This window comes from Trachypithecus francoisi, unplaced genomic scaffold (assembly GCF_009764315.1).
Source record: "Trachypithecus francoisi isolate TF-2019V2 unplaced genomic scaffold, Tfra_2.0 Lachesis_group10, whole genome shotgun sequence".
NCBI classification, from domain to species: domain Eukaryota; kingdom Metazoa; phylum Chordata; class Mammalia; order Primates; family Cercopithecidae; genus Trachypithecus; species Trachypithecus francoisi.
Genome location: NW_022681455.1, coordinates 24,929,247 through 24,956,050, shown reverse-complemented (window position 1 = coordinate 24,956,050; position 26,804 = coordinate 24,929,247). Strand labels below are relative to the sequence as shown.

Here is a 26,804-nt window from a genome sequence, read left to right as displayed (position 1 = left end):
TGTCATCTTCCCTCTGCCCAGGTTATCTAGTGACCTCTCAGAATTTATAACTACTCATATTTATTTTTTGCTCTCAGAAACAACCTACAACTATGAATGGAGTTTAATAAACCACCCCATAGACTACCAAGGTGAGATAAAACAAGGACACATGCAAACTCTTCATCTCTCTCAGGTAAGTAACTGGAGACTGGCTGTGTCTGACAGCACAGCATAATGGCATAGAACTCAGTTAATACTTTCTTAGCTACTGAACCCAAACGTCTTTCTTTTTTTTTGGAGACAGAGTCTTGCTCTGTTGCCCAGGCTGGAGTGCAGTAGCACAATTACAGCTCACTGCAACCTCTGCCTCCTGGGTTCAAGTGATTCTCCTGCCTCAGCCTCCCGAGTAGCTGGGATTACAGGTGCGTGTCACCACGCCTGGCTAATTTTTTTGTATTTTTAGTAGAGGTGGGGTTTCACCATGTTGGCCAGGCTGGTTTTGAATTCCTGACCTCAAGTGATCTGCTCTCCTTGGCCTCCCAAAGTGTTGGGATTACAGGCGTGAGCCCCCACGCCTAGCTGCAAACATTTTTCTTATGGTAAGATCAAAAGAAGGATATGAACGAATGAAGTTTCAGCCATGCAAGTAGGCAGGCAGATGGTTAAGAGGCTTTGGATGGCTTTTCTTTATTTGGGCTACTTGGTATATCTCAGTTTGGGGAAAAGAGCCTGGTTGTCCCACAAGCATTGCATTGAGGTAAAAAAACGGATCTAACTCTTGCTCTCCTTGCAGTGTTAAGGACATTTTTACTTATCTCTGGTTCTCAATCCAGCACATCTCTAGAGTTGCAAATAATTCCATTCCAGGTCACAAATTGCCCTATCACATATTGCTCTATGATACAAGCACTCACAAGAAACATGCCCTCTTTCTGGCCTAGGAGGATATATAAACCGACTTAGCAACTAGAGGTCTAGTTTCCTACCAGATGATTATGTTGACTTCATCTCCTGACACCACACAGCTAATGGTACAACACAGACTTGCATCACCCTCATGTCATGGAGCTGGTTTCTCAAAGTGTGGCATCCAGACTACCGGCAACCAACGCACTAGAGCTAGGTGGTAAAAATGCAAGATTCCATACACACGTTTGAGAACTGCTGCCCTCTGCTGGTCCATCTCACCTAGGCCTGTGTGAAGCCCTCTAGCGAAGCTGAAGGCCTGTGTAGGTGATCCTTAGTGTTCCAGAATTCAGGCTTCAGACATGTGGCAGCCTCTTGGCAGATCCAAATGAGACTCTCTCCTGAGCCTCTTCTCTATGCTGACTTTACGAGTGTGGCTTCTGGGACATTTTAGCTTTTTCTAGGTAGTGGGCCCATCATGTCTTGCATGTTGAATTATATAACTTTTCTTTATGTTACAGTTGTCCGTCGGACTTTATGTCTTCAAAGTCACTGTTTCTAGTGAAAATGCCTTTGGAGAAGGATTTGTCAATGTCACTGTTAAGCCTGGTAAGTCTGTGTAAGAGAATGGCCTCCTGTTGTGCACATTTATCTCAATTTTTGGTGCCTGGATGACTATATCTATATTTATCTACCTGTCTATCTAGAGAGAGAAAACCTATTTTGAATTAGGCTCCATTGTAGAGAAAACATGCAAAGATTATGTTTTGTTTTGTTTTTTTTCTACCTTTCGTATATCACTTAGTACTTGCTTGACAAGGTTATTGCTGGCTGCTCTTGAATGGTGGCGAATCTACCTTAGCCCTCTGTATCTGACATTTACGCCATCCTCTCTAACTTCTACCTCCACTCTCCATGATTCAGCACGTTCGGAGCAGGGGCATATTAAATACACTCAACTGAGCAACCAAGAGGTCAGGGGAAAATGTGTGCCCATTGATCAGTGTATTCGTGTCAATTAGAAACAGGTGGTTCTTGGGCTGGGTGGGCACAGCCCTGGCTTGTTGCGTAGAACATGGTCTGGCTTTCAGTCCCCACCACCCCCTCACCTGTGCTGAGGGCACAACCTACCCAATCAAGGTGAACCTCCCCTGCACCAACTTCAGCCCACCCTGAGGGCCTGATGGCTCTATCTTTTGCATATTCTGCCTGGTTATTATTACAGCTAAAGCATGGTTGGGGTCGAGTTGCCTTCAGTCAGAGATATAAGATCCAGTCAATCGCAGGACCTGGAACTGTAATCCCTTGCTCCTGCTCTGTAATTACTGCTCACACTCTGTGATGAGCCCCTTGGTTATTATTGTACACCTTCTCTGACCCTGGGCTTACATGCAAAAGTGTCAATGTACAGACAAGCTCCTGAAATTCAGAGAGACTCCAGACTTTAAAAAGTGATTTCTATAGCTGAGGCCTGTCGGATAAACACCTTCTTGACAGGACATTTAATAGTCAATTTTTTAAAGTAGATGATTTTATGTGGGTAATGACATATGCATACCCAACACGGGCTCAGTCACTGTCCTTTTTTCTGTTACAGCCAGAAGAGCCAACCTGCCACCTGTAGCCGTTGTTTCTCCCCAACTGCAAGAGCTCACTTGGCCTTTGACGTCAGCCCTCATTGATGGCAGCCGTGTGTATCCTGTGATAGTTTAGGGATTTCTTTTTTCTCTACATGCTACGAAATGTAATAGGTGCTCTGCATCAAAGCTGGGAGGACTTATGGGCTGTTACTTTGATAAACAATCACCTCCTTCTTTAGTTTTTTTTTTTTTTTTTGAGGCGGAGTCTCACTCTGTCGCCCGGGCTGGGCTGGAGTGCAGTGGCCGGATCTCAGCTCACTGCAAGCTCCGCCTCCCGGGTTCACGCCATTCTCCTGCCTCAGCCTCCCGAGTAGCTGGGACTACAGGCGCCCGCCACCTCGCCCGGCTAGTTTTTTGTATTTTTAGTAGAGACGGGGTTTCACTGTGTTAGCCAGGATGGTCTCGATCTCCTGACCTCGTGATCCGCCCGTCTCGGCCTCCCAAAGTGCTGGGATTACAGGCTTGAGCCACCGCGCCCGGCCCCTTCTTTAGTTTTATGTCTTCTTTAGTTCCTTTAGCTCCTCTATCCTGTGCTTATTTTCCCTTCACCTTTTGTCTGTTCTATTAGAAAGTTCTTTAGAGCCTGGCTGTTTGATAGGAAATTATAGCAACTATTGAAGAATCTCCTTCTGGTGTGGTATGGATGGAGGGTAGTTGGAAAATCACTTCATATATGTATATATCTTTATATATATAACTTATTTTAGAAGATTATTTTAAAAGAATTAATTAGATGCCAGAGAGGAGCTCCCGTGACCTGACTCGGGAGGGGAGGTGCCCCCCACCAGATGGGAAAATCGCTTTTAAGAACTCTTAGAAGGGATATCTTCAGTGAGGGAGCGTGATGGTTTTGTAAATTTGTTCAGAGACCATTTCTTCTATTGGAGTATATGTGGAAGGGACCCCTGTGTAACTACAGTTGTCCATGTAAATAAGAATTGGTTGAAAACATCCCGTGTTTGACTAGGTTCAACCTTATCGGTGTACCAGGTAATTGCATTTTATGTACATTTAATCACAAAGCTAATACCAAATCCTTTAGAGAGTGAAGAACGGTTGCCTTGGTTGTTAGGAGAAGAATACTTGTTAGCCATTAAAGCTGCTCTATCTTGCAAGCCTGCAAATTTACAGAGATCACATTGACATGACCATTTGCATCTATTCAAAAATAGTCCACATTTCCATCTTAACAACATGAAAATAAAGCATATTTTAAATGGAAATATTTACATGAGCAGATAGGTCACATTTTGATTCCTCTAATTCAGTGTGGCTTATTTACAGGCAACTGTTTGTGATTATCAATCTGTCACATGAACTTATTCTTTCCTTAAATGAATTAGATGAAACTAGCCCCTTTCCAGGTCTGAATTTCTGTGAATCTGCATGGCACATTTTGTTCTCTTTTAAAGTAGAAATGGAAAATTTTCATGTAAGGATGTGACCTTTCTCTGGATTTACCCCTTAATAATTAAGGTAGTAAAAGATGTTTTGTAAGTTATAGAAAAGCAACTCAAGTCTCTTTGAACCTGTCAGCTCAGGTGCCTATTTAAAATGATCAGTAGGAGCGCGGGTGCTGTAGCTGAGGTGAGCAGAAGTAGCATTTCCATGTGCTGCATTTTGTTGACTCCTGTTTTATAAAAGCAAAAATCTCTGTCACTGTGCTTCTTAAATATTCAACTGAGTGGGAACAGCCTCAGTCAAATCTGGTGGAAATCCAGGAGAAAAATAGTGATATAATTTCAGGAGTAGGAAAGAACCTCCTTCTAATACAATATATATCCGTTGAGATCTAGGCAAGTACATAATTTCATATAAAAATGAATTTAAATATGCAGTAGTTAAAGTATAAAACTTATGTCTTCCTCTTCTTGTATTTCATTCTTGTCTCTATTTCTTAATCTTTTAGAAAGTACAGATGATACTGAAATAGTGAGTTATCACTGGGAAGAAATTAACGGGCCCTTCATAGAAGAGAAGACTTCAGTTGACTCTCCCATCTTACGCTTGTCTAACCTTGATCCTGGTAACTACAGTTTCAGGCAAGTGGGTCCCTGCCTTTATTGTGCTGCCTGCTACTTACATTTTTACTGTTTCTTTAAATTAATGCACACAAAACACTGCACTTCTTATTTTGATCAAAAGAGATTTGGCTTTCATGGGGGTTTTGGTTTGATGCCACTGGAGACTCTGATATCCTCATCAATTAATATGAACTTTATTTATTCATTGGAGTGAAATTTATATATAGTGAAAGGTACTTTATGAGACTCATTTAATTCATTTGTATTTAATTACGCTTTACCATCTGATTGGAACAGGTTACTGCTGCTAACCCAGGAAGAAATTTCCTAACGGGCCCAGAAAGTGTCCTGACTCAGCCTGGTTGAGAAGGAAGGACTTTAGGTGTTTGGTTTGCTGTCTGAGCCAGAAGTGGAAGTTGGCTCTTGGTTGTGTGGAGTATGAGGGATAGTGTGGAAGGAAGCTCAGAATGCACAGGTGCCACCTACATGTGCTTTCCCTGCAAGGAAGGCCTGTGTTCTTGCCACAGCTTCATTGTCATATGATATTATTTAGCACTCATCACTGCTCCCACCACCATCTTTAATGTAGAAGGATGAAGTGACCCATTTGTGAATTCACTGTCCTCAGGACCACATTAGGAATCAGTTTAGTGCAGGAAGGTTAATGCACTTCTCTTTTTTGTTTACAGAGGTTGAGCACTGGTTCACATTTGAAAGTGCTTAATCCTAACACCGCTTTGCAAGGAGTATCCTGAAAACATAATTATAAGTCCTCTAGAAAAGGATTAAAAATTAAAAAGCTTTGTAGCTGAAAATTCAGGAGTGATTTGCTGTCTCTGCATGCTCAACCTGAAGGCAGAACTTAAACCTGATCCATTTTTAGTCTCCGTTATTAGAGAGTGGCATCTATGTTGGGTGAGGATGGTTTCTTCACCCAGCATCTCAAAAGCTAATCAGAAATCCATGAAGGTGAAACTCTGACATCAATATGTCATGAACTAAAACCAAAATAATCAACAGCAACAAAATCAAACAAAAATATCAAGTCTGTGTTTATCTTTGCTTCATTCTTAAATTTCTATTTTTAGCTGTTCTGAGTTCTTCTGAGAACTGTTCCATGAGCAGACTAAACTGACCTAAGTTTACCTTGAGATTTGGCGTATTATTTTTTTGTCTGCTTTTTTTTTTGGTTGTTTTTTGAGACGGTCTGTTGCTGTGCTGCCTGAGCTGCAGCGCAGTGGAGCAATATCGGCTCACTGCAGCCTTGACCTCCCGGGCTCAAGTGATCCTCCCACCTCAGCCTCCGAAGTAGCTAGAACTATAGGTATGCTTGCCCACACACGCTAATTTTGTTGTTGTTGTTGTTAAATAGAGACCGAGTCTCACTCTATGGCCCAGCTGGTCTCAGAACTCCTGGGCTTAAACAATCCTCCCACCTCAGCTTCCCACAGTGTTGGGATTACCGGCGTGAGCCACTGCGCCGAGCCTGGCATATTCTTCCAACTATGGTTTCTTCTCCTTTTTGTAGGTTGACTGTTAGAGACTCGGACGGCGCCACTAACTCTACAACTGCAGCCCTAAGAGTCAACAATGCTGTGGACTACCCACCAGTTGCTAATGCTGGACCAAATCACACCATAACTTTGCCCCAAAACTCCATAACTTTGAATGGAAACCAGAGCAGTGACGATCACCAGATTGTCCTCTATGAGTGGTCCCTGGGTCCTGGGAGTGAGGGCAAACATGTGGCCATGGAGGCAAGTTCTCCGTCCTGCCTTCAGACTTTTGTCTGTCTGTCTGTCTGTCTGTCTATCTATCTACCTACCTACCTACCTACCTATCTATCTGCTATTGGTTGGGGTAGGCAGTTCAATTTAGATAATTTATTTTGTAAAGTTACCTGATATATTACAACTATTGGAAAAGGACCTAAGCTCACAAATCTTCCAAGTTTACATCCCTTCCCCTCTCCCACTTAGATAAGCACAGGACAGCAACCAATTGGCTCTGTGTTGAAAATTAGATCTTGAGATCAGTTTGGGAAAAGTCTCACATCTGTTAGAGAAGTATTTTCATTTGGGAGAAACCTTAGAAATAATCTAATCTAAACCTCATTATCAGAATTTGTTTTGTTATTCTGTTTCTCCTGTTGATAGAAACTCCATGTTATCTTGTCTACATCCACTGGTCGCTTTTTAGGGTCTTGTTTGTATCTACCTTTTGATTTGTTCAAATCTTTTAAGTATGTTTGTCTAACAACATAATAATCTTGAAACTTCTGTTGTGTGTGAAGTTTCCATGGAAACTTCACCATCATGCCTGGCTGATTTTTTAAAAATATTTTTAGTAGAGACGTGTTTGCTTATTCTTCTTTTTGTGATTGGCAAAGCTCTTTGTTTTTGTTGCTAACCAGCTTAGTGTTTTTGAAGTTATGTTATTTTTTTGAAAGTTGCATGAAAAAAAAGAAAGATAGGACCTTATATTTCCATCTTCCTTTTCTCCTTCAAATTTTGCCTCACCAGTCCAAGATACATTTCTAATTAGTATTTAAGATAAAATCAGACATTCCATGGAAACTTACCTGCTTTACTTTCTGGTGTTCCTGGGACATGCTTTGCAATTATGAGGAGTTAAAAGTGACTGGGTAGATTTACGGAACTTGAAAGAGCCATGAGTTGTCTGGATATCCTTGGAGAACCTCTTGGTGGTGTCCATCTCTACCTAGGGGTTGTAGCAAGTGCTATGTTCTGTTGGGTTAAGAATTCTGATTCAGAGGTGGGTTGCATACAAAACATGAGGGTGGGATATTTTGTATTTTCACCGTTAAAAAAATCTTCCTAATTTTCTTTTACTTAATTATTAGGAATTATGCATCCAAAAGTAATACTCCAAAATTCATCCATGCATACTGGACATGTATCCAAAGTTTCTGAGGGCTGGGCCACACTGTGAGCCTTGCCTCTACACACCAGCCCAGTTGCCAGACACTCTCTCTCTTCTTTCCCCAAATGATATCCATCGTGGCAACCTTATTGCCTTATGCTTGATTGATTAAGATGTCCAAAGGAGTATTAACTGGAGCAATCACAAAGATGAGGTCTGTGAATCAGACCCTTTTATATTTGTCTGAAAATTGTACCAAGCAGCCTGCTGAGGCTGTGTTCTTACCGGGGAAGGAAGTGAAACCTTTGCAATTCCCTGAAACATGCGGCTGCCTTGGGAGCATTGGTGAGACACAGTAGTCTGCTCAGTTCCCATTTACCACAGCATTCCCTTACGTTGTGTGCAGAAGCATTCACGTACCTGATCAATTTAGAGGCAACTCCTGGGAAATTATATTTTCCCTGTTGAACTTTTCAGAGAAAGGTGCTTTGCCTTATTTAGTCAAAGTAGGGAAAAGTTTTTTTTTTTTTTTTCCAAAAGTTCTTAGAAGTATGCATTTCAAATTTCAGAAGTTCCCCTGGTAACCCAATTGATCTTGTATCAACTTTCTTTTCAAATTTTCCATGAAAACCTTAAAAAATGCACACAGATACATTTATCTTTAGACAATCTTGGGATCTATAAAAGTAAATAAATTGTAATAAGACTTAAAAATCCTTTTCATGATGCCATGCACTTCAAACATAAGCAATAATTGAAACTATTACCAACAACAAAAAAGAAAGGGTATTAACCTGGGGTCACTAAGTATAGCTATTGCATACTCAGTTGAAAAAATGACTTGTAAAAACTTGGGTTGACTTAGAGTTTTACAAAATTATATTTTTATTTATTTTGAAACAGGATCTCACTCTGTCACCCAGGCTGGAGTGCAGTGAGGTGACTGGAGCCCACGGTAGCCTTAATCTTCTGGGCTCAAAAGATCCTCCTATCTCGACCTCCCGAGTAGCTAGGACCACAGGCACACACCACCACACCTGGCTAATTTTTGTATTTTTTTGTGAAAATGGGGTTTTACCATGTTGCCCAGGCTGATCTTGAACGCCTGGGCTTAAGCAATCCTTTCGCCTTGGCCTCCCTAAGTGCTAGGATCACAGGCATGAGCCACCACACCCAGCAAAAAATTATTATTATTATTACTTATTTTTTTCTTTTTTGAGATGGAGTCTCACTCTGTGGTCCAGGCTGGAGTGCAGTGGCGCGATCTTGGCTCACTGCAACCTCCGCCCCCCAAGCTCAAGTGATTCTTCTGCCTCAGCCTCCTGAGTAGCTGGGATTACAGGTGCCTGCCACCATGCCCAGCTAATTTTTGTATTTTTAGTAGAGACAGGGTTTCACCATTTTGGCCAGACTGGTCTTGAACTCCTGACTTCATGATCCACCCGCTGCAGCCTCCCAAAGTGCTGGGATTACAGGCATGAGCCACTGCACCCGGCCAAAAAATTATTTTTGATTACAAAAGTAATACATGAATTGCCTCTTGTGGAAAAAAAAAAAAAAGCTCAAATAAATTCTACTAAAATAAGCCGGGCGCGGTGGCTCAAGCCTGTAATCCCAGCACTTTGGGAGGCCAAGACGGGCGGATCACGAGGTCAGGAGATCGAGACCATCCTGGCTAATACGGTGAAACCCCGTCTCTACTTTAAAAATACAAAAAACTAGCCAGGCGAGGTGGCGGGCGCCTGTAGTCCCAGCTACTCGGGAGGCTGAGGCAGGAGAATGGCGTAAACCCAGGAGGCAGAGCTTGCAGTGAGCTGAGATCCGGCCACTGCACTCCAGCCTGGGCGGCAGAGCGAGACTCCGTCTCAAAAAAAAAAAAAAAAAAAAAAAAGTTCAAATAAATTGATCACCACTGCCATCCAAGTGTCCTTACTGGAAATAATTATTTTTATCAGTTTAATGTGTATACTTCCAGAATCTTTTCCATGTGTCTGTATAAGTGTGTGTATGTACACGTAGCAATACCTTTCACATTGTATGCATTGTTCCACAAGTTTCTTTTCTGTGTGGATTTCTATAAACAATTTTTTACTGTTTGCTTTTGAATGCGACCCAACTTTCTTTTTTTTTTTTTTTTGCTTAATATATCTTTGACATTTTCCGTTTTAGTATTTATAAACCTGCCTCATGATTTTAAACTTCTTTCTTTTAAACTAGTATTCCATAGTATATCGTAGTGTGTTTGACCATCCTCCTGTTGATGGATGTGTAGATTGTTTCCATGTTTTGCTGTGATAGACTGTGCTTCAGTCAACATCCATGGACGAGTCTCCTTGTGCATTTCTCTGGTGTAGATACTAATAAGTCGAATTACTGGGTTGTAGTATGTGCTTATTTAATATTTTAAAAGCTGTTTTCAGATTGGCTTCCAAAAAGGCTATACTAGTTTACACTCCTTCAATAGTGTATGAGGATGCACAGTAGAGTTTAGGTCACACTTTCCTGGGGACAAACATATTTTTTTCTTTTTTCCGTCACCCAGGCTGCAGTGCAGTGGTGTAATCTTAGCCCACTGCAACTTCCCTCTCCCAGGTTCCAAGCGATTCTCGTGCCTCAGCCTCTTAAGTAGCTGGGATTACAGGTGCCCGCCATCATGCCTGGCTGATTTTTAAAACATATTTTTAGTAGAGACAGGGTTCCACCATGTTGACCAGGCTGGCCTCGAACTCTTGACCTCAGTTGATCCGCCTGCCTTGGCCTTCTAAAGTGGTGGGATTACAGATGTGAACCACCGTGCCTGACCAAACACATTTCTTTTTGAGCAAGATCTCTGTATTAAGTAAAATTGTTAGTTTTTCATTCTGTCATACTATTTACTTGTGCTTCTTTACTTTCTTTTTGTTTTGTTTTTATTTTTGTATTTGCTATTACTTAGGGCATGCAGACACCATACCTTCATTTATCTGCAATGCAGGAAGGAGATTATACATTTCAGCTGAAGGTGACAGATTCTTCACAGCAACAGTCCACTGCTGTGGTGACTGTGATCGTCCAGCCTGGTAGGTGGAGGAGAAAGAGATTTGGCCTCCGAGAGTAAAGCAGAAATGATAGCTGGGCTTCTGGGGTTTGGAGATGCCACATTGGTGGTATCGGCTTGTGGGTGCCAAAGCTCCGTATAAAACTAATTTCATTTTGCTGTTCTAAATCTTGCCTTGGCTATCTGTAAACTATGGCATGAAGGATGAAATGGGAGCCATTCACAGCACTGCTTGTGGGTTCCGATTTGCCATGTGGACGCTTCCACATGTGCCCCACTCTGCTCTAGAGAACTCCAGACGATCTTGAAGGGGCTGGTTCTTATGTGTGACTTGACACTCAGATGTAGCCAGAGATTGGGGAACATGTTCCAGTTCAGTGTCACTGTTCATTAATAGTTTCATGAAAACCCAGGGCTCTGCCTACCTCCTGAGTTAAATAACCTTAAAGGTTGTTATACCATTGTTTGATAATGGCCTTTGCCTTAGAACTTTTCTAGAAGAGGCTTGTTAGTCCCAGAACCTCTATCCAGTTCCTGGCAATGAGATTATACTCAACCTATAGACAACTTATTTATTTATGCCACTAATACATAAAAAGTGCTATTAGTTAGACTCTGGGATGTGGAATTAAACAAGATAGACTTGATCTCTGCCCTTGTAGGGCTTATAAGTTCACATAAAACTCTGTGATTGGTGCTTTACTAAAATAACTATAGGGTGCTACAGGACTCAAAAGAAAGAGCACTGACCTGGGTGTGATGCATCTGCAAAGAGCTCGTATGTGAGCTCAGGATTGAAGCACAAGTCACAGTTAGTCGGTGAAGAAGGGGAGGGGTGGGCAGCAAAGGGGAAGAGGAAGAGTTCTTAGGTAGAGGGAACAGTATGCATGAGGGCCAAGGAAGAGAGTCTGGTACATTCAAAGATTTAAAAGGAATTGCTGTGATTGGAGAGAGAGAACAAGAGGTAGGGATGTGGGAATGGGAGGTGGTGGGGAGGGTGGGCAGGGATTGGAATGACAGTAGATGACCCCAAGAGAGCCCAGGACTCCATCCTAAAGGGCTTTGTAAATGTATGGTCACCCAAGTACTCTATCCTACGGCAAAGGGAAACCCCTGTTATGTAGTGAGTAGGATCATGGGGGCTGTGGTGTGGTGTAAACACTGGGTAATGGCTGCTACAGCTTTTGACTATATGACTTTTTTTTTTTTTTTTTTTTGTGAGACTGGGTCTCACTCTGTTGCCCAGGCTGGTCTCAAACTCCTGGGCTCGAGCAATCCTCTCAGCCTTGGCCTCCCAAAGTGCTGGGATTGCAGGTGTGAGCCACTACACCTGGCCTTTTTTTTGTTGTTAACAGATATTTTATCTATTTATATCAATATTAGCAATACTTTTTATTTATTTATTTTATTTATTTATTTATTTATTTATTTTTTACATGAGACAGAGTCTCACGCTGTCATCCAGGCTGGAGTGCAGTGGCATGATCTTGACTCACTGCAATCTCTGCCTCGCAGGTTCAAATGATTCTAGTGCCTCAGCCTCCTGAATAGCTGGGATTACAGATGTGTGCCACCATGCCTGGCTAATTTTTGGATTTTTAGTGGAAACAGAGTTTCGCCATGTTGGCCAGGCTGGTCTCGAACTCCTGGCCTCAAGTGATCCACCTGCGTTGGCCTCCCAAAGTGCTGGGATTACAGACATGAGCTACTACTCCTGGCCAATATCAGCAATACTTTATATGTTTTACTTTCTTTCAACATTTAGTTTAAAATATTTTGAACATTTACTGTTTACCAGGCACTGTGTTAGCAATGAGGCTATAGAGACAAAAGGAAGTAAGCCCTACCTGATAAAACAGGTCTCTTCACATGGATGTCCCCTCCCTCCCTCTCTGTCATGTCTCCTCCCCCGTCTCTCTTCCTCCCTCCCTTCCGTCCCTTTCTTCTTTCCTTCCTCTCTCTTTCCTTCCTCCCCCCACCCTTCTTCCCTCCCTCCTTCTACCCTTCTTTCCTTTCCTTCTCTTTCACCCTATGACTGAAGATTTTTTTTTTTTTTTTTAATACGGAGTCATGCTCTGTCACCCAGGCTGGAGTGCAGTGGCGCGATCTTGGCTCACTGCAAGCTCCACCTCCCGGGTTCACACCATTCTCCTGTCTCAACCTCCCGAGTAGCCGGGACTACAGGCGCCCACCACCACGCCCAGCTAATTTTTTGTATTTTTAGTAGAGATGGAGTTTCACCGTGTTAGCCAGGATGGTCTTGATCTCCTGACCTTGTGATCTGCCTGCCTTGGCCTCCCAAAGTGCTAGGATTACAGGTGTAAGCCACTGCGCCCAGCCAACTCAAGATCTTTTAAACCAAAGAAACCAAAGATGTGTCTGCTAGAGACAGTGTTTCTTGGCTGCCTGTAATGGCAGTCTTGAACTTGGACTGTTCAACTCCTGGATCAGCTAGGAGCCTGCAGTGCTTCACTCCAGGATTCCAAAGGATGCTGCATACTCTACTGGCTGCCTGGTCTGAAGATGAGTAATGTACTTAAATCAAGAAATCACAGGATTGCAGACTTAATGCAAAGAGATGATACTTTTTCTTTTTTTTTTTTTTTTTTTTTTTTTTTTTTTTTTTTTGAGGCGGAGTCTCGCTTTGTCGCCCGGACTGGAGTGCAGTGGCCGGATCTCAGCTCACTGCAAGCTCCACCTCCCGGGTTTACGCCATTCTCCTGCCTCAGCCTCCCAAGTAGCTGGGACTACAGGCGCCCGCCACCTCGCCCGGCTAGTTTTTGTATTTTTAGTAGAGACGGGGTTTCACCATGCTAGCCAGGATGGTCTCGATCTCCTGACCTCGTGATCCGCCCGTCTCGGCCTCCCAAAGTGCTGGGATTACAGGCTTGAGCCACCGCGCCCGGCCAAGAGATGATACTTTTTCACACTGTTTCTGTAATTCCAGAAAATAACAGACCTCCAGTGGCTGTGGCCGGCCCTGATAAAGAGCTGATCTTCCCAGTGGAAAGTGCTACCCTGGATGGGAGCAGCAGCAGTGATGACCACGGCATTGTCTTCTACCACTGGGAGCACGTCAGGTAGTCTGTCTCACCACTGAGCTAGGTTCATGCCCATGCTGAATGCTAATATTATCCCTTCTCTGGAGGATCTGTAGTAAACAGTCAGCTTGTGCATTTTGAGGAGTTGGGATTTAAGCACGTTTCTAGAAGTGGCTGGGTGTTATTGATTGAAGAGTACGTCAGGTGTGGATGGACATCATTGACAGTAGAGGGAGGTAGAGCTCAGGGCAAGTGAACAGGGCTATCTTGGTGTGAGGCGAGTTCATGACAGAAGAGGTTCAGGGAAACCTGTGTGTGATCCTGTCTACACTCAACCCATCCTGCAGTGACTGTAGACACCAGAAGTGCAGAGTGTAAGAGGCAATCCATATCATCTGAGATTTTCTGAGCTTTACATGCTCTGTCTCATAGAACCCTGTATCAGTTTATACGAGATAAATAAGAATATTATTCTTATTTAAAATTGAAGAAACAGGCTTGTAGACACTAATGAGACCACACAGACTAAGGTTGCCCAGATAGTAAGAGAAAGAGCTTGAACCCAAACGGAGGTATTTTTGACAAGCCCCTGATCTTAATGACTATAGTGTAATTTATCTCTTAGGAGAGGGCTTATCTGGCTCCTTCCCTCCTCCTCCATGCTCTCCCTAAAGATAGATGAGGATTTCACCTAATTTTATTCAAAGAAGAAATGGGAGTCGTTTCTAGGGCTCATTTTCCAAGGATAGATCATTTCACTGGCAGCTTGACTTAAAGAAATCGAGAACAAATATTCTCTTCCCAGTATTCCAGCAGACTCTGCCTGAAATAGGTTTTCGCTTATGACTCTTACACTGAACTAGAGAGTACAGATGAATAGAGTTTTCTTAGAATTCTCTAAATGGTATATATTATAGCTGGAACAAAACATTTATAAGAGCACAAATCGCATGCCTGTCATATTCAGAACCCCGCCCTTATGTTAACCGCTTCCATGTTTTATAGAGGCCCCAGTGCAGTGGAGATGGAAGATATTGACAAAGCAATAGCCACTGTGACTGGTCTTCAGGTGGGAACCTACCGCTTCCGTTTGACCGTGAAAGACCAGCAGGGACTGAGCAGCACGTCCACCCTCACTGTGGCTGTGAAGAAGGGTGAGTGGGTCTGAGGTGGACAGGGCTGGGCCTGCTCTGCTTTCGAGTCTGCAGGATGCTCAGCCAGGCCGTGACTGCTCAGAGATGTTGGTATTTGCTTATTTGTTCACAGCAGATGCCAAACCCTGCCTGGCGGAAAAAAAGCCAACTTTCTTCTATTCATGTTAGCTGTTTCCCAGTCGCCCTCTGCAAGGAGACATTTCCTTTTGTTTGTGGAGCATATCTTCTAATGACTTCACTCTTCTGTGACTGCTAGTAATGAAAGACCCATGTCCAAATGACACCATTATGCTTTTTTTTCTTTATTGCTTGGAAATTCAAGAAAAGAGATTCAAACTCCATATCGTTTCTTAATGTGAAATCTGTGGTCTAGTTTAGTGCAATACCATTTTAGGTACTTGTCTCCTTGTCTGTCTTCCCATTTGACTGTGAACTGCCTGAGTGCCTTTGCTTCAGACATCTCTGTATCCTCGGTATAGCAGAGTGCTAGACTCATGGCAAATCAGAGGTATTGAATGAATTAGTGAAGGGATGATTACCACGTGTTGAAGTGCAGAGGAGTATAAGAGCCTGGCTGGATGGAAAGGTTCACGCATTGTAGAATGGCAAGAGTGTGGGACGCTGGGACAGTGGCTGCAGCCTGAGGCACAGGCTCTGCCGTGGAGGGTTGTATGTACCTGGACTATGCCTAGGGGTTTGGACTTTATTCTCTGGGCAGCTGGGAGAGGCTGAAGCAACTTTAACAGCAAAGTCGTATAGATTTGCATTTTTAAAAAGATTTTATTGTTGAGATTTTCAACCATGCATTAAAGTAGAGAGAATAATCTGAACAGGCATCTTGACTTGTTTCTAAGGGGAAATTGGGAGGGATCAGGCTGGGTCCCAGAGCCCCATCTGGACAAGCAGGATTTGCCTCACAGCAGCCTCATCTCCAAATTGAGGTTGTGTCTTATTATGATCTCCCCACTGTACTGTAGTCTTGTTAAGGCTCCCTGGCCCCTCTTTTCTGAAGCTATTACATCAGAAATGGCTTTTACATTGCCTCATTTTTTTATTTTTAAAATAGACACAGGGTCCCACTCTTTTGCTCAGACTGGAGTGCAGTGCTGTGATCAAAGCTCATTGCAGCCTCAAACTCCTGACCTCAAGTGATTCTCTCACCTCAGCTTCCTGAGTAGCTGGAACTACAGGTGTGCGTCACCATGCCCAGCTGATTTTTAATTTTTTTGTGTGTGGAGACAGGTCTTGCTACCCAGGCTGGTCTTGAACTTCTGGCTTCAAGCACGCAGCCTGACTTAGCCTCTCCAAGTGTTGGGATTACAGTTATGAGCCACCATGCCTGGCCATTGCCTCATTTATATTTAACACCTAGTCAGAGAAGTGAGGGCCTAATTATCGTTGTTATTATTTTAATGTTTCATAGAGATGGAGACTTGTAATGTTGCCCAGGCTGGTCTCAAACGATTCTCCTGCTCTGGCCTCCTAAAGTGCTGGGATTACAGGTGTGAGCCACTGCACCCAGCCTACTTTTTACTCAAGTCTTTTTTTTTTTTTTTTTTTTTTTAATCTTAGGGAGTCAAGATTTGGCAGTAGTACTTGAAGTGGAAATATTTCTGGCCAGATAGTGTGGACCAGTACAAAATGACCCAGAATATATTTTAAACCAAAATATTGCCACTTTCAGCACCCTCAATGTTGGTAAAATCATTGTTCCTTTTTTTCAAGGGCAGAAAAATTATAACAATATTAGAAAAATTCCCAGTGTATAGCTTGCCACCTGCTTTACCTTTTTCATCCCAAATTATAGCTAGCTGAGTACAAATGGAGTTTTAAGGAAGTCTGTATCTTATATGCATTTGGGGAAAAAAATGCCTTTTTGGATATTTTAATTCTACATACTGTATCTGCAAGGTGGAAGAGTTGTGGATGTTTTATGACACACTTTTTCTATCACCAGTGTTTTAAATCAATCTCTTTGCTTTCATTTTTGCTATATTTGACTTAGAAAATCATAGTCCTCCCAGAGCCCGGGCTGGAGGCAGACATGTTCTTGTGCTTCCCAATAATTCCATTACTTTGGATGGTTCAAGATCTACTGACGACCAAGGGATTGTGTCCTATCTGTGGATCCGGGATGGCCAGAGTCCAGCAGCTGGAGTGAGTACTGAGAGAGAATTGCTCCTAGACCACTTACCATTACATCTGCATTAGTCAGCTTGGGCTGCAAACAGTATACCACAGTCTATTCTAGGGATATAAGTATAAGGAGGCTTAAACAACAGAACTTCATTTTGTCTCTGTTAAGGAGGCTGGGAAGACAAGTTCAAGTTGCTGGTTAATTCAGTTCCCAGTGAGGTCTTTCTTCCTGGTTTGCAGACAGCTGCCCTCTTACCATGTCCTCCCATAGCAGGGGAATAGAGAGCACTCTGTGTCTCTTCTTGTGAGGACACTAATCCTATTGGATCAGGGGCCTACCCTTATGACCTCAATTAACCTTAACTACTTCCTTATAGGTCCTATTTCTAGATACAGTCATATGGGGTTAGGGCTTCAACACAGGAATTTGGGAAGGAAACAGTTCAGTCCACGGCAGTGTCTCTATAATGACCTCATCTCTCTTTCCGTGTTCCCTGTAAGGTGCTTATGCTTCTACATTTGAATGTTCTGAAGGCTGGAGGCAGTAGGCTGCTTTGAGATTTAACCAAAAGTTGAAATCCTTTCCAACTTTTTCCTGAACAGACTTTGGATGGGCAGGAAACCATAGCTTGGAAGGACTTTGAGGTCAAGTCTTCTAGCAGGAATCATCCTGCTGGAAGCAGGATGCTTTGCCATCCTTCCTATTTTGGTCCAAGTGGATTCTTTTCTGTTCCTCATATTCTGCCAGATGAGTCAATAAGTCAGGTATTGCTGTTTATGTGTTATAGATGCAGAAGGCGAAATGCAGAGATAAGAAGTGACTTGGCCAAGGTTAACTAATCCACTTCTTTTTCTTTCTTTCTTTTGTTTCTTTTTTCTTTTTTTTTTTTTTTGAGACCGGGTCTCACTCTATCGGCCAGGCTGTAGTGCAGTGGTGCGATCTCAGCTTACTGCAACCTCCACTACCCAAGTTCAGGCGATTCTCCTGCCTCAGCCTCCCGAGTAGCTGGGACTACAGGCACATGCCACTATGTCCAGCTAATTTTTGTATTTTTAGTAGAGAAGGGGTTTCACCATGTTGGCCAGGATGGTCTTGATCTCTTGACCTCATGATCCGCCCACCTCGGCCTCCCAAAGTACTGGAATTACAGGTGTGAGCCACCGTGCCCAGCCTTAACTAATCCATTTCTAATCAAACTAGACACACCTAGGTTTTTAGCTCCTGGCAGGCATTTTACCCCCATTAGATCACTCTGCCTCTTAGGACATAAATGTATGTACATCTTCATTCCTGCCATTTCTAAGGACTGGAGAGATGCAGATTTACTCTTGGAGATGTACTAAGGAGTGGTCACAGGGAAGGAACTGAAAATGCTTTATACTTTCTAAGCACTTCTAGAATTAACACTATTCAACCAGATGGGGGTTCGCCTCTAAATGTAGTAACAGTGAGTCTCTGTTCAGAGCACGTATTCGTTATCACCCCTTCTATTAGCAGGAGTCTGGGAGGCTCTTCTCTAGTTCTTTGGCGCTTAGAAGCCCACAGAACAGAGGATGCTACACAGGGTCTTGGGTTATTTGAGGTGAACATGATGCATTATGAGGGGATTCAAGGTGAGAGTTTTGTAAAGCTATGTTTGAAAATAAGACCCAGAAAATCTGTGCTTTGTTCTCAGGGTCCTTGCCCTAATTCAAATGGTCTTTCCCTTTGTTGGATACAATTAATTATTTGGTAATTCCTGGAAAGTGCTTGGTAAACTCAGCCCAGGAAATACTGTTTGAGGATGTGCCCCCTGGCACTTTTTGGGGAAGAGATGCTGAGGATTTCTCCTGTCTTTAGCTATCCCACCAGCCTCATTCCCCTGCAGCTTCTCTCTTGAAGTCACGCCTGTGTTGAAAAGATGGGACACTGAGGTTTAGGATCAACACAAGCCCAGAAATTGGGACCTGAGGATTGACAGCTGCCCTGTGATCCGTCTTCTTTCGTAGGATGTCATTGATGGCTCTGACCACAGTGCGGCCCTGCAGCTTACGAATCTGGTGGAGGGGGTGTACACTTTCCACTTGCGAGTCACCGACAGTCAGGGGGCCTCGGACATGGACACTGCCACTGTGGACGTGCAGCCAGGTGAGTTCCTGGGCTCTGGAGCTGGCCATGCATGCTCTGGCTGGTCAGCCTTTGGGGTCTTTAGGCTGACAGATGTGACTAGTGTGGGAGGCCTCCTGTGGCTGGCTCCAGCTCTTGGCTGGACCCACTTTGAGGATGTCTCTTATACCTTGTTGTGTATCCCCAGATAGATCCAGCCTCATCACTCTTTAAAAGAGAATGTTATCTGGCAACTAGATTTTCTTTTCACTTTTGTTTTCCTGCCAGAAGACAAAGACCTAATGTGAAGCAGACACAAGGGCCTCAATACCAGGGCACAGAGGGAGACAGCCCAGTGAAACGGCTGTCATGAGCCCAGCATAAAGTGAACTGGGCAGTGCCTGTGGCACTTGGAAGCAAAATTATCTTTCTGGTCCTGGGGAAGTGTGGAAGAGGCTGAAATTTTCAGTTAGCCCAGAGGCTAATTAGGTACACTCAATTATCATCTGGAAAAAAAAGTTATAAACAGCAAACTGGGATAAAACAAGGGAAAGTACTCCCAGATAGTGGCCTCCACGGTGTTTAGAAGAATTTACCTGAGTCCTACAACTCAAATGTAAAAATGGCATAGGAGTAATTTTGAGCTCTTGTAGAAACCTCGCTCCTTATACTCTAAAGCCTGTGCAAATCTCCAAGTACAAATCCTGTATCTTCTCTTTCCCCAGACCCTAGGAAGAGTGGCCTGGTGGAGCTGACCCTGCAGGTTGGTGTTGGGCAGCTGACAGAGCAGCGGAAGGACACCCTTGTGAGGCAGCTGGCTGTGTTGCTGAACGTGCTGGACTCGGACATTAAGGTCCAGAAGATTCGGGCCCATTCGGATCTCAGGTAGGAGCTGCACACACAAGGCGGGGCCTTGGCCCTACAAAGTTCTTACCTCATCCCAGTCCAGTAGAAAACTGTGCAGTCCTCTGCTTCTTCTGTAGTTTTGCACACATTTTTATCCCATTCATATACTCTTTTTCTCAAAGGGCAGTAGTATGGCCAACATCGTGCTAAGTCCTTCCTAAAATTCTCAGTAAATGTTTGCTGACTGGGAATGTTCTGAGTGAAGGAGGAGCTGGGGAACAGCGAGGGAGATGGTTGCTAGCTCTGGTGTCTTCAGAGCTGGGCAAGGGGTCTGGGGCACGTGAAGAGGATACCTCACAGCTGGGCTGCATCCCTGCCCCACGCTCATGGGAACTGAGGCTTCTCTCCATGTGAAAGGATCACTGATTACCATTGGCTGTCTCCTGGGACTATATGAGGCTGAAACTCCGGCCTTTATTTTTTATGAAATTTTTGTATTTAATTGAATTTTATTTATTTATTATTTAATTTAATTTTAATTTTTTGAGATAGGGTCTCATTCTGTTGCCCAGGCTGGAGAGCAGTGGCACAATCTCAGCTTACTGTAACCTCCGCCTTTCAGATTCAAGTGATTCTCCTGCTTCAGCCACCTGAGTAGCTGGGACTACAGGTGCCCAGCACGACACCTGGCTAATTTCTGTATTTTTAGTAGAGGCAGGGTTTCAGCATGTTGGCCAGGCTGGTCTCAAACTCCTGGCCTCAAGTGATTTGCCCGTCTAGGCCACCCTAAGTGCTGGGATTACAGATGTAAGCCTGAGTTTTATTTTTAAGTCTTATCTAACCCAGGGTGTGGCAGAAGGAGGGACAGAAAGAATATGGGAATGAAAACCCACCATTCACAGTAACTGCATTTGCCTAGCTATTGTCAGCTCCTCCACTTTGGTTAGTTTCCAGAGAACTGAAGAATAGAAAAATACCAAATTAAAACATGTTATAATTATTTTCTAAGGAACTCTTCCTAAAATGGATCATATATTTCCCTTGGAAAATATCAAATACTGAATCAAAGACATGTCTGAAAATCAACAAAACCAAAAGTTGTTTCTTGGACAGATCAGCAAAATTGATAAATCTTTAGCTAGATTGACTAAGAAAAAATAGAGAAGACTCATATTACTAAAATTAGGAATGAAATAAGGCACATTACTATGGACTTTATAGAAATAAAAACGGCTGGGTGCAGTGGCTCACGCCTGTAATCCCAACACTTTGGGAAGCCGAGGCAGGCAGATCGCTTGAACCCAGGAGTTTGAGACCAATCTGGGCAATGGCAAAACCCTATCTCCACAAAAAACTAGCTAGGCGGCCAGGCGCGATGGCTCACACCTGTAATCCCAGCACTACAGCACTTTGGGAGGCTGAGGTGGGCAGATTACTTGAGGTCAGGAGTTCAAGACCAGCCTGGCCAACATGGCGAAATGCTGTCTCTACTGAAAATACAAAACTTAGCCAGGCATGGTGGCAGGTGCCTGCAATTCCAGCTACTCAGGAGGCTGAGGCAGGAGAATTGCTTGAACCTGGGAGGCATAGGTTGCAGTGAACTGAGATCGCTCCATTGCACTCCAGCCCAGGTGACAGAGCAAGACCTCATCTCAAAAAAAAAAAAAAAAAAAAAAAAAAGCCAGGTGTGGTGGTACATGCCTGTGATCCCCAGCTACCCAGAAGACTGAGGTAAGAGGATCACCTGGGAGGTTGAGGCTGCTGTGAGCCATGTTCACACCATTGTATTCCAATGTGGGCAACAGAATGAGACCGTCTCCAAAAAAGGTGGGTGAGGAAGGATTATAAGAGAATACTATGGATCATTGTATGTCAACAAATTAGATAACCTAGATGAAATGGACAAATTCCTAAACAGGCATAAATTATAAAAACTCACTTGAGAAGAACTTAAAAATCTAAATAGACCTATGACAAAGAGACTGAATTAGTAATGTTAAAACTTTCCACAAAACTCAAGACCAGATGGCTTCACTGGTTAATTCTGCAAAATATTTAAAAAATTAACAGTCCTTCACAAACTTCCAAAAAATAGAAGAGGAGTGAACATTTCCCAACTCATTCAGTAAGACCAGTTTTACCTTGACACTAAAATCAGACAAAGACATCACAAGAAATGAGAACTACAGACCAATATCTCTTGTGAATATAGAAGCAAAAATCTACAACAAAATACTATCAAACTGAATCCAGCAACTTATTACAAGGTTTATAGACCATAACCAAGTGGGATTTATCCCAGGAATGCAAGTGTGGTTCAACATATAAAAATCAATAAATGTATAATAAACCACATTAATAGGATAAAGGACAAAACTGCAGAATCATCTCAATAGGCACAAAAAAAGCATTTGACAAAATCCAACACCCTTTCATGATAAAATATTTGCTGTGGGTTGAATTATATCCACCCCCTACTCCCCACCAAAATATAGTCAAGCCGTAACCTCTGGTACCTATGAATGTGACCTTACTTAGAAATAGGGTCATTACAAATATAATTAGTTAAGAAGTTATACTGGAGTAGGGTGGGCTCTTAAACCAATATGACCGGTGTTCTTCTAAGAAAAGAACAAGAGACACAGAGAGAGGCACACAGGAAGAACACCATGTAACGACTGAGGCAGGGACTGGAGTGATTCCTCCACAAGCCAAGGAATACCAAGGATTGCCGGCAGCACCAGAGCTAACAGAACACTTTGATTTTGGACTTCTAGCCTCCAGAACTGTGAGAAGAGGTTTCTGTTGCTTTAAGCCGCTTTGTGGGACATGTTTTACAGCAACCCTAGGAGATGAATACAGATTGGAGTAGCTATTTCTCCAAAGAAGATATACAGATGGACAATAAGCACATGATAAGGTGCTCACCATTAGCCACCAGGGAAATGCCAGCCAAAACCATGTTGAGATATCACTTCACACCTGCTAGGATGGCTAGAATCCAAGACAGACCATAGCAAGTGCTGATGAGCCTGTGGAGAAACTGGAATGCTTATACATTGCTGGTGGGGATGTAAAATGGTACAGCCATGGTGGAATACAGTTTGGCAGTTCCTCAATATGCTAAGCATATAGCTACCATATAACCCATTAATTCCACTCCTAGATATATACTCAATAAAAATGAAAAACTTGTGTCTACATGGAAACTTGTATATGAATGTTCATAGCATGAATTCATAATAGCCAAAATGTGGAAGCAACTCAAATGTCCACCAACTGATGGGTGGATACAAAATATGATATATTCATACAACAGAATATCATTTGGCAATAAAAAGGAATGAAGTATTGATGTGTGCTACAACGTGGATGAACTTTGAAAACATGATGCTAAGTGAAAGAAACCAGACACAGAAGGTCATATATTGTATGATTCCATCTACCTGAAGTGTTCAGAAGAGGCAAATCCATAGAGACCAAAAGCAGATTAGTGGTTGCCAGGGACTGTGGGGAGGAGGTGCTAATGAGTGTGGATTGTCTTTCTGGGGTGATGAAGATGTTTTGAAATTAGATAGTGGTGATGGTTGTGCAACTTTGTGAATATACTAAAAGCCATTCAATTTACACTTTAGAAGGATGAATTTTATGATATGTAAATTATATCTCAACCTAAAAAGGCAGAAAGAAAGACATGGCTGCAAGTTATTTTGTGTATATTTGTCTTTTTGCACATATATATATATATATTGCTCCCTTTTTTTTTAAACTTACTATTATGGATTTATTGCAAAGAATATATTAAAGGATACAAATGAACAGCCAGATGAAAAGGTATATAGGGCAAAATCTAGAAGGGGCCTGCATACAGGAGCTTCCATCCCCATGGAGTTTGGGATGTAACACTTCATACATCCCAGCACATAGATGCATTCTTGTTCACTAACCTGATAGCTCTCCAGACCCACTTGGTTAGGATTTTCAAAAACTGATACATAATTTACACGTTGCTCCTTTTATCTGAAGATCTGTCTGTCTTTGATCAGCTGTACGTTGAGACTGAAGAGGCTTTATGAATAGAAACAGATCAATTCTTTGGCTCACAGATATGCCCCGTCCTTGGCAAGCCACAGAACTGTGGCCATCTACCTCCCCAGTTGCACAGGTCAGATGCTGTGGTGGGCGTGTCATGTCAGTCACCGTCTGACCATGTGGCTGTCCTCTCTCATTGTCTCCTCTGCAGCACCGTGATTGTGTTTTATGTACAGAGCGGGCCGCCTTTCAAGGTTCTCAAAGCTGCTGAAGTGGCCCGAAATCTGCACACGCGACTCTCAAAGGAGAAGGCTGACTTCTTGCTTTTCAAGGTCTTGAGGGTTGATACAGCAGGTAGGTCCCCTATGGAATATTCTAAAACAATCAGACTTGCCAATCATGGGTAAGTTTGACAAACACAGAAGAGGAGTGACATGTGAACATTTTCACTTCAGTATCCAGGTATTTGTTTTGCATTTATTTCTCCAGTAGGGTTTCCTGCAACATACATTTGCCAACTACTCTTGGTCTTGGAAGAAAAATGGAGAGCAATAATAATTATGGGTCAAGGTTATGCTCACAAGATAATGGCCATTGGCAGAAAGAACAATGTTAAAGACAAATAAGTGTTACTGGCTGCAAAAGCTATGTTTATATAGTTTATTTCACTTGGACATCATGGGAAGACATCATGCCTTAGGTTGTGATGATAATGTTCTGTAGCTCCTTGAAAATTTAAGACAGCTCACAAATGCCTTCTCCAGGTGTACCTCTTTTCTTAACTCCTTACTTGCTTCCCCTTCCAGGGCACCTAAATGATTCATAGTCCCATTGCTTCTGTCTTCATTTCATGAGTAACATGAATCTCTTGTTATGTTGAAGTAGTTATTTCAGTAGACTCCAGGGAAATGAGAGTTACAAGGGACATGATAATGTTTGGGCAGTCAAATTTAATTTGTTTCAGATATATATATATATATATATATATGTCTGCCTACAATTGACTTTCTCAATTATAATATGGAGTAACTTAATTTTTAATAACTCCTTTTTTCTTTTTTTGGTATTTTTAGTAGAGGTGGGGTCTCGCCATGTTGGCCAGGCTGGTCTCAAACTCCTGGCCTCAAGTGATCCGCCCACCTCAGCTTCCCAAAGTGCTGGAATTACAGGCATGAGCCACCATGCCCAGCCAATAACTCCTTTTTTTTCTAGTTACAAAAATAATATTTATTTATTGTACAAAATTTAGAATATCCAGAGAGGCACAAAGAATAAAATAATTCTCTAAATTCTGGTCCAAAATTCTCACCATCCAAAGATAATTTTTGTTAATACTCTGATATATGTTTTTCCAGTTCCCCTATCTCTACAATCAGGATGACATGATATATATTTTTAATCTGATTTTCCACTTCAAATCATATTATGAGCCAAGAACAGTAGCACATTCCTGTAATCCCAGCTACTCCAGATGCTGAGGAGGGAGGATGTCTTGAGGCTAAGAGTTCGAGACCAGCCTCGGCAACACAGCAACAAGACCTTGTCTCTTAAAAAAATATATTATGATTATGTTCCCCAATCCTTTAAAATTTCTCTTCAATAAAATTTTTATGGCCACATAGTATTCTTCCCTGGATATGCACCATAATTATGTAACCAGTTTCTTATTCATGGATTTTAGGGTTGGTTTTAAAAATAATGCTACAATGTAGATAAATCTTTGGGCATGTCCTCAATGATTGCCACTGCACTCCAGATAAATACTTATAATTATTTTCTTAGGCCAGACAGTGTTATGTTTTTGCTACTTTTTTGAGTCTCACTCTGTCCCCCAGGCTGTAGTGCAGTGGTGTGATCTTGGTTCACTGCAACCTCTGCCTCCTGGGTTCAAGTGATTCTCGTGCCTCAGCCTCCCAAGTAGCTGGCATTACGGGTGTACACCATCACACCCAGCTAATTTATGCTAATCTGTTGTATTTTTAGTAGAGAAGGGGTTTCGCTATGTTGGCAGGCTGTTCTCAAACTCCTGGCCTCAAGTGATCCACTCGCCTTGGCTTCCCAAAGTGCTGGGATTGCAGGTGTGAGCCACCACGCCCAGCCAGTAATCTTTCTCTTTTTCTTTTTTTTGAGACGGAGTCTCGCTCTGTCACCCAGGCTGGAGTGCAGTGGCGCGATCTCAGCTCACTGCAAGTTCCGCCTCCCCGGTTCATGCCATATTCTCCTGCCTCAGCCTCCCGAGTAGCTGGGACTACAGGTGCCCGCCACCACACCCGGCTCGTTTTTTGTATTTTTTAGTAGAGACAGGGTTTCACTGTATTTAGTCAGGATGGTCTCGATCTCCTGACCTCGTGATCCGCCCGTCTCGGCCTCCCAAAGTGTTGGGATTACAGGCGTGAGCCACCCTGCCCGGCCCTTTTTTTTTTTTTTGAGACGAAGTCTTGCTCTGTCACCAGGCAGAGTGCAGTGATGTGATCTTGGCTCACTGCAACCTCTGACTCCCTGGTTCAAGTGATTCTCCTGCCTTAGCCTCCTGAGTAGCTGGGACTACAGGCACGTGCCACCATGCCCAGCTAATTTTTGTATTTTTAGTAGAGACAGGGTTTCACCATGTTGGCCAGGATGGTCTCGATCTCCTGACCTTGTGACCTGCCCACCTTGGCCTCCCAATATTTTTAAGGCTTTTGCTGTGTGGTGTGGACTGGCTTTTTCTGCCATTTGCTTTCTGATGAGATTGTCAGTGATGAGAGACTATCTCCAGAACCCCTGTTCATATTGTAAGAGGCTCTTAATTCAACAAGATGCATTTATTTGGGACCTATGCTACTGAAGATACAAAATAAGCTGGATCCAGGGATTCCCTTTTCCGCGTGCTGACCTCGGCCCTACACACCTCTTTGCAGGTTGCCTTCTGAAATGTTCTGGCCATGGCCACTGTGACCCCCTCACAAAACGCTGCATTTGCTCTCAGTTATGGATGGAGAACCTTATACAGCGTTATATCTGGGATGGAGAGAGCAACTGTGGTGAGTTCTGGCAT

The 26,804-nt window shown here is 43.0% G+C and overlaps 1 protein-coding gene across 9 annotated transcripts in view; it reads left to right on the top strand.

Annotated features, from left to right (window-relative positions):
- KIAA0319 (KIAA0319 ortholog) overlaps positions 1–26,804 on the top strand; it is a 101,285-nt gene that overhangs the window by 61,665 nt on the left and 12,816 nt on the right. For all 9 annotated transcript variants that reach the window (XM_033216380.1, XM_033216388.1, XM_033216384.1 and 6 more), the window contains 13 exons: positions 78–175; positions 1,410–1,497; positions 2,486–2,578; positions 4,438–4,570; positions 6,081–6,309; positions 10,371–10,494; positions 13,420–13,552; positions 14,519–14,667; positions 16,673–16,824; positions 18,793–18,931; positions 19,615–19,774; positions 23,979–24,121; positions 26,668–26,790. In XM_033216380.1, coding sequence (XP_033072271.1) covers positions 78–175; positions 1,410–1,497; positions 2,486–2,578; positions 4,438–4,570; positions 6,081–6,309; positions 10,371–10,494; positions 13,420–13,552; positions 14,519–14,667; positions 16,673–16,824; positions 18,793–18,931; positions 19,615–19,774; positions 23,979–24,121; positions 26,668–26,790 — 1,764 coding nt within the window. The remainder of the gene's footprint in view (positions 1–77; positions 176–1,409; positions 1,498–2,485; positions 2,579–4,437; positions 4,571–6,080; positions 6,310–10,370; positions 10,495–13,419; positions 13,553–14,518; positions 14,668–16,672; positions 16,825–18,792; positions 18,932–19,614; positions 19,775–23,978; positions 24,122–26,667; positions 26,791–26,804) is intronic.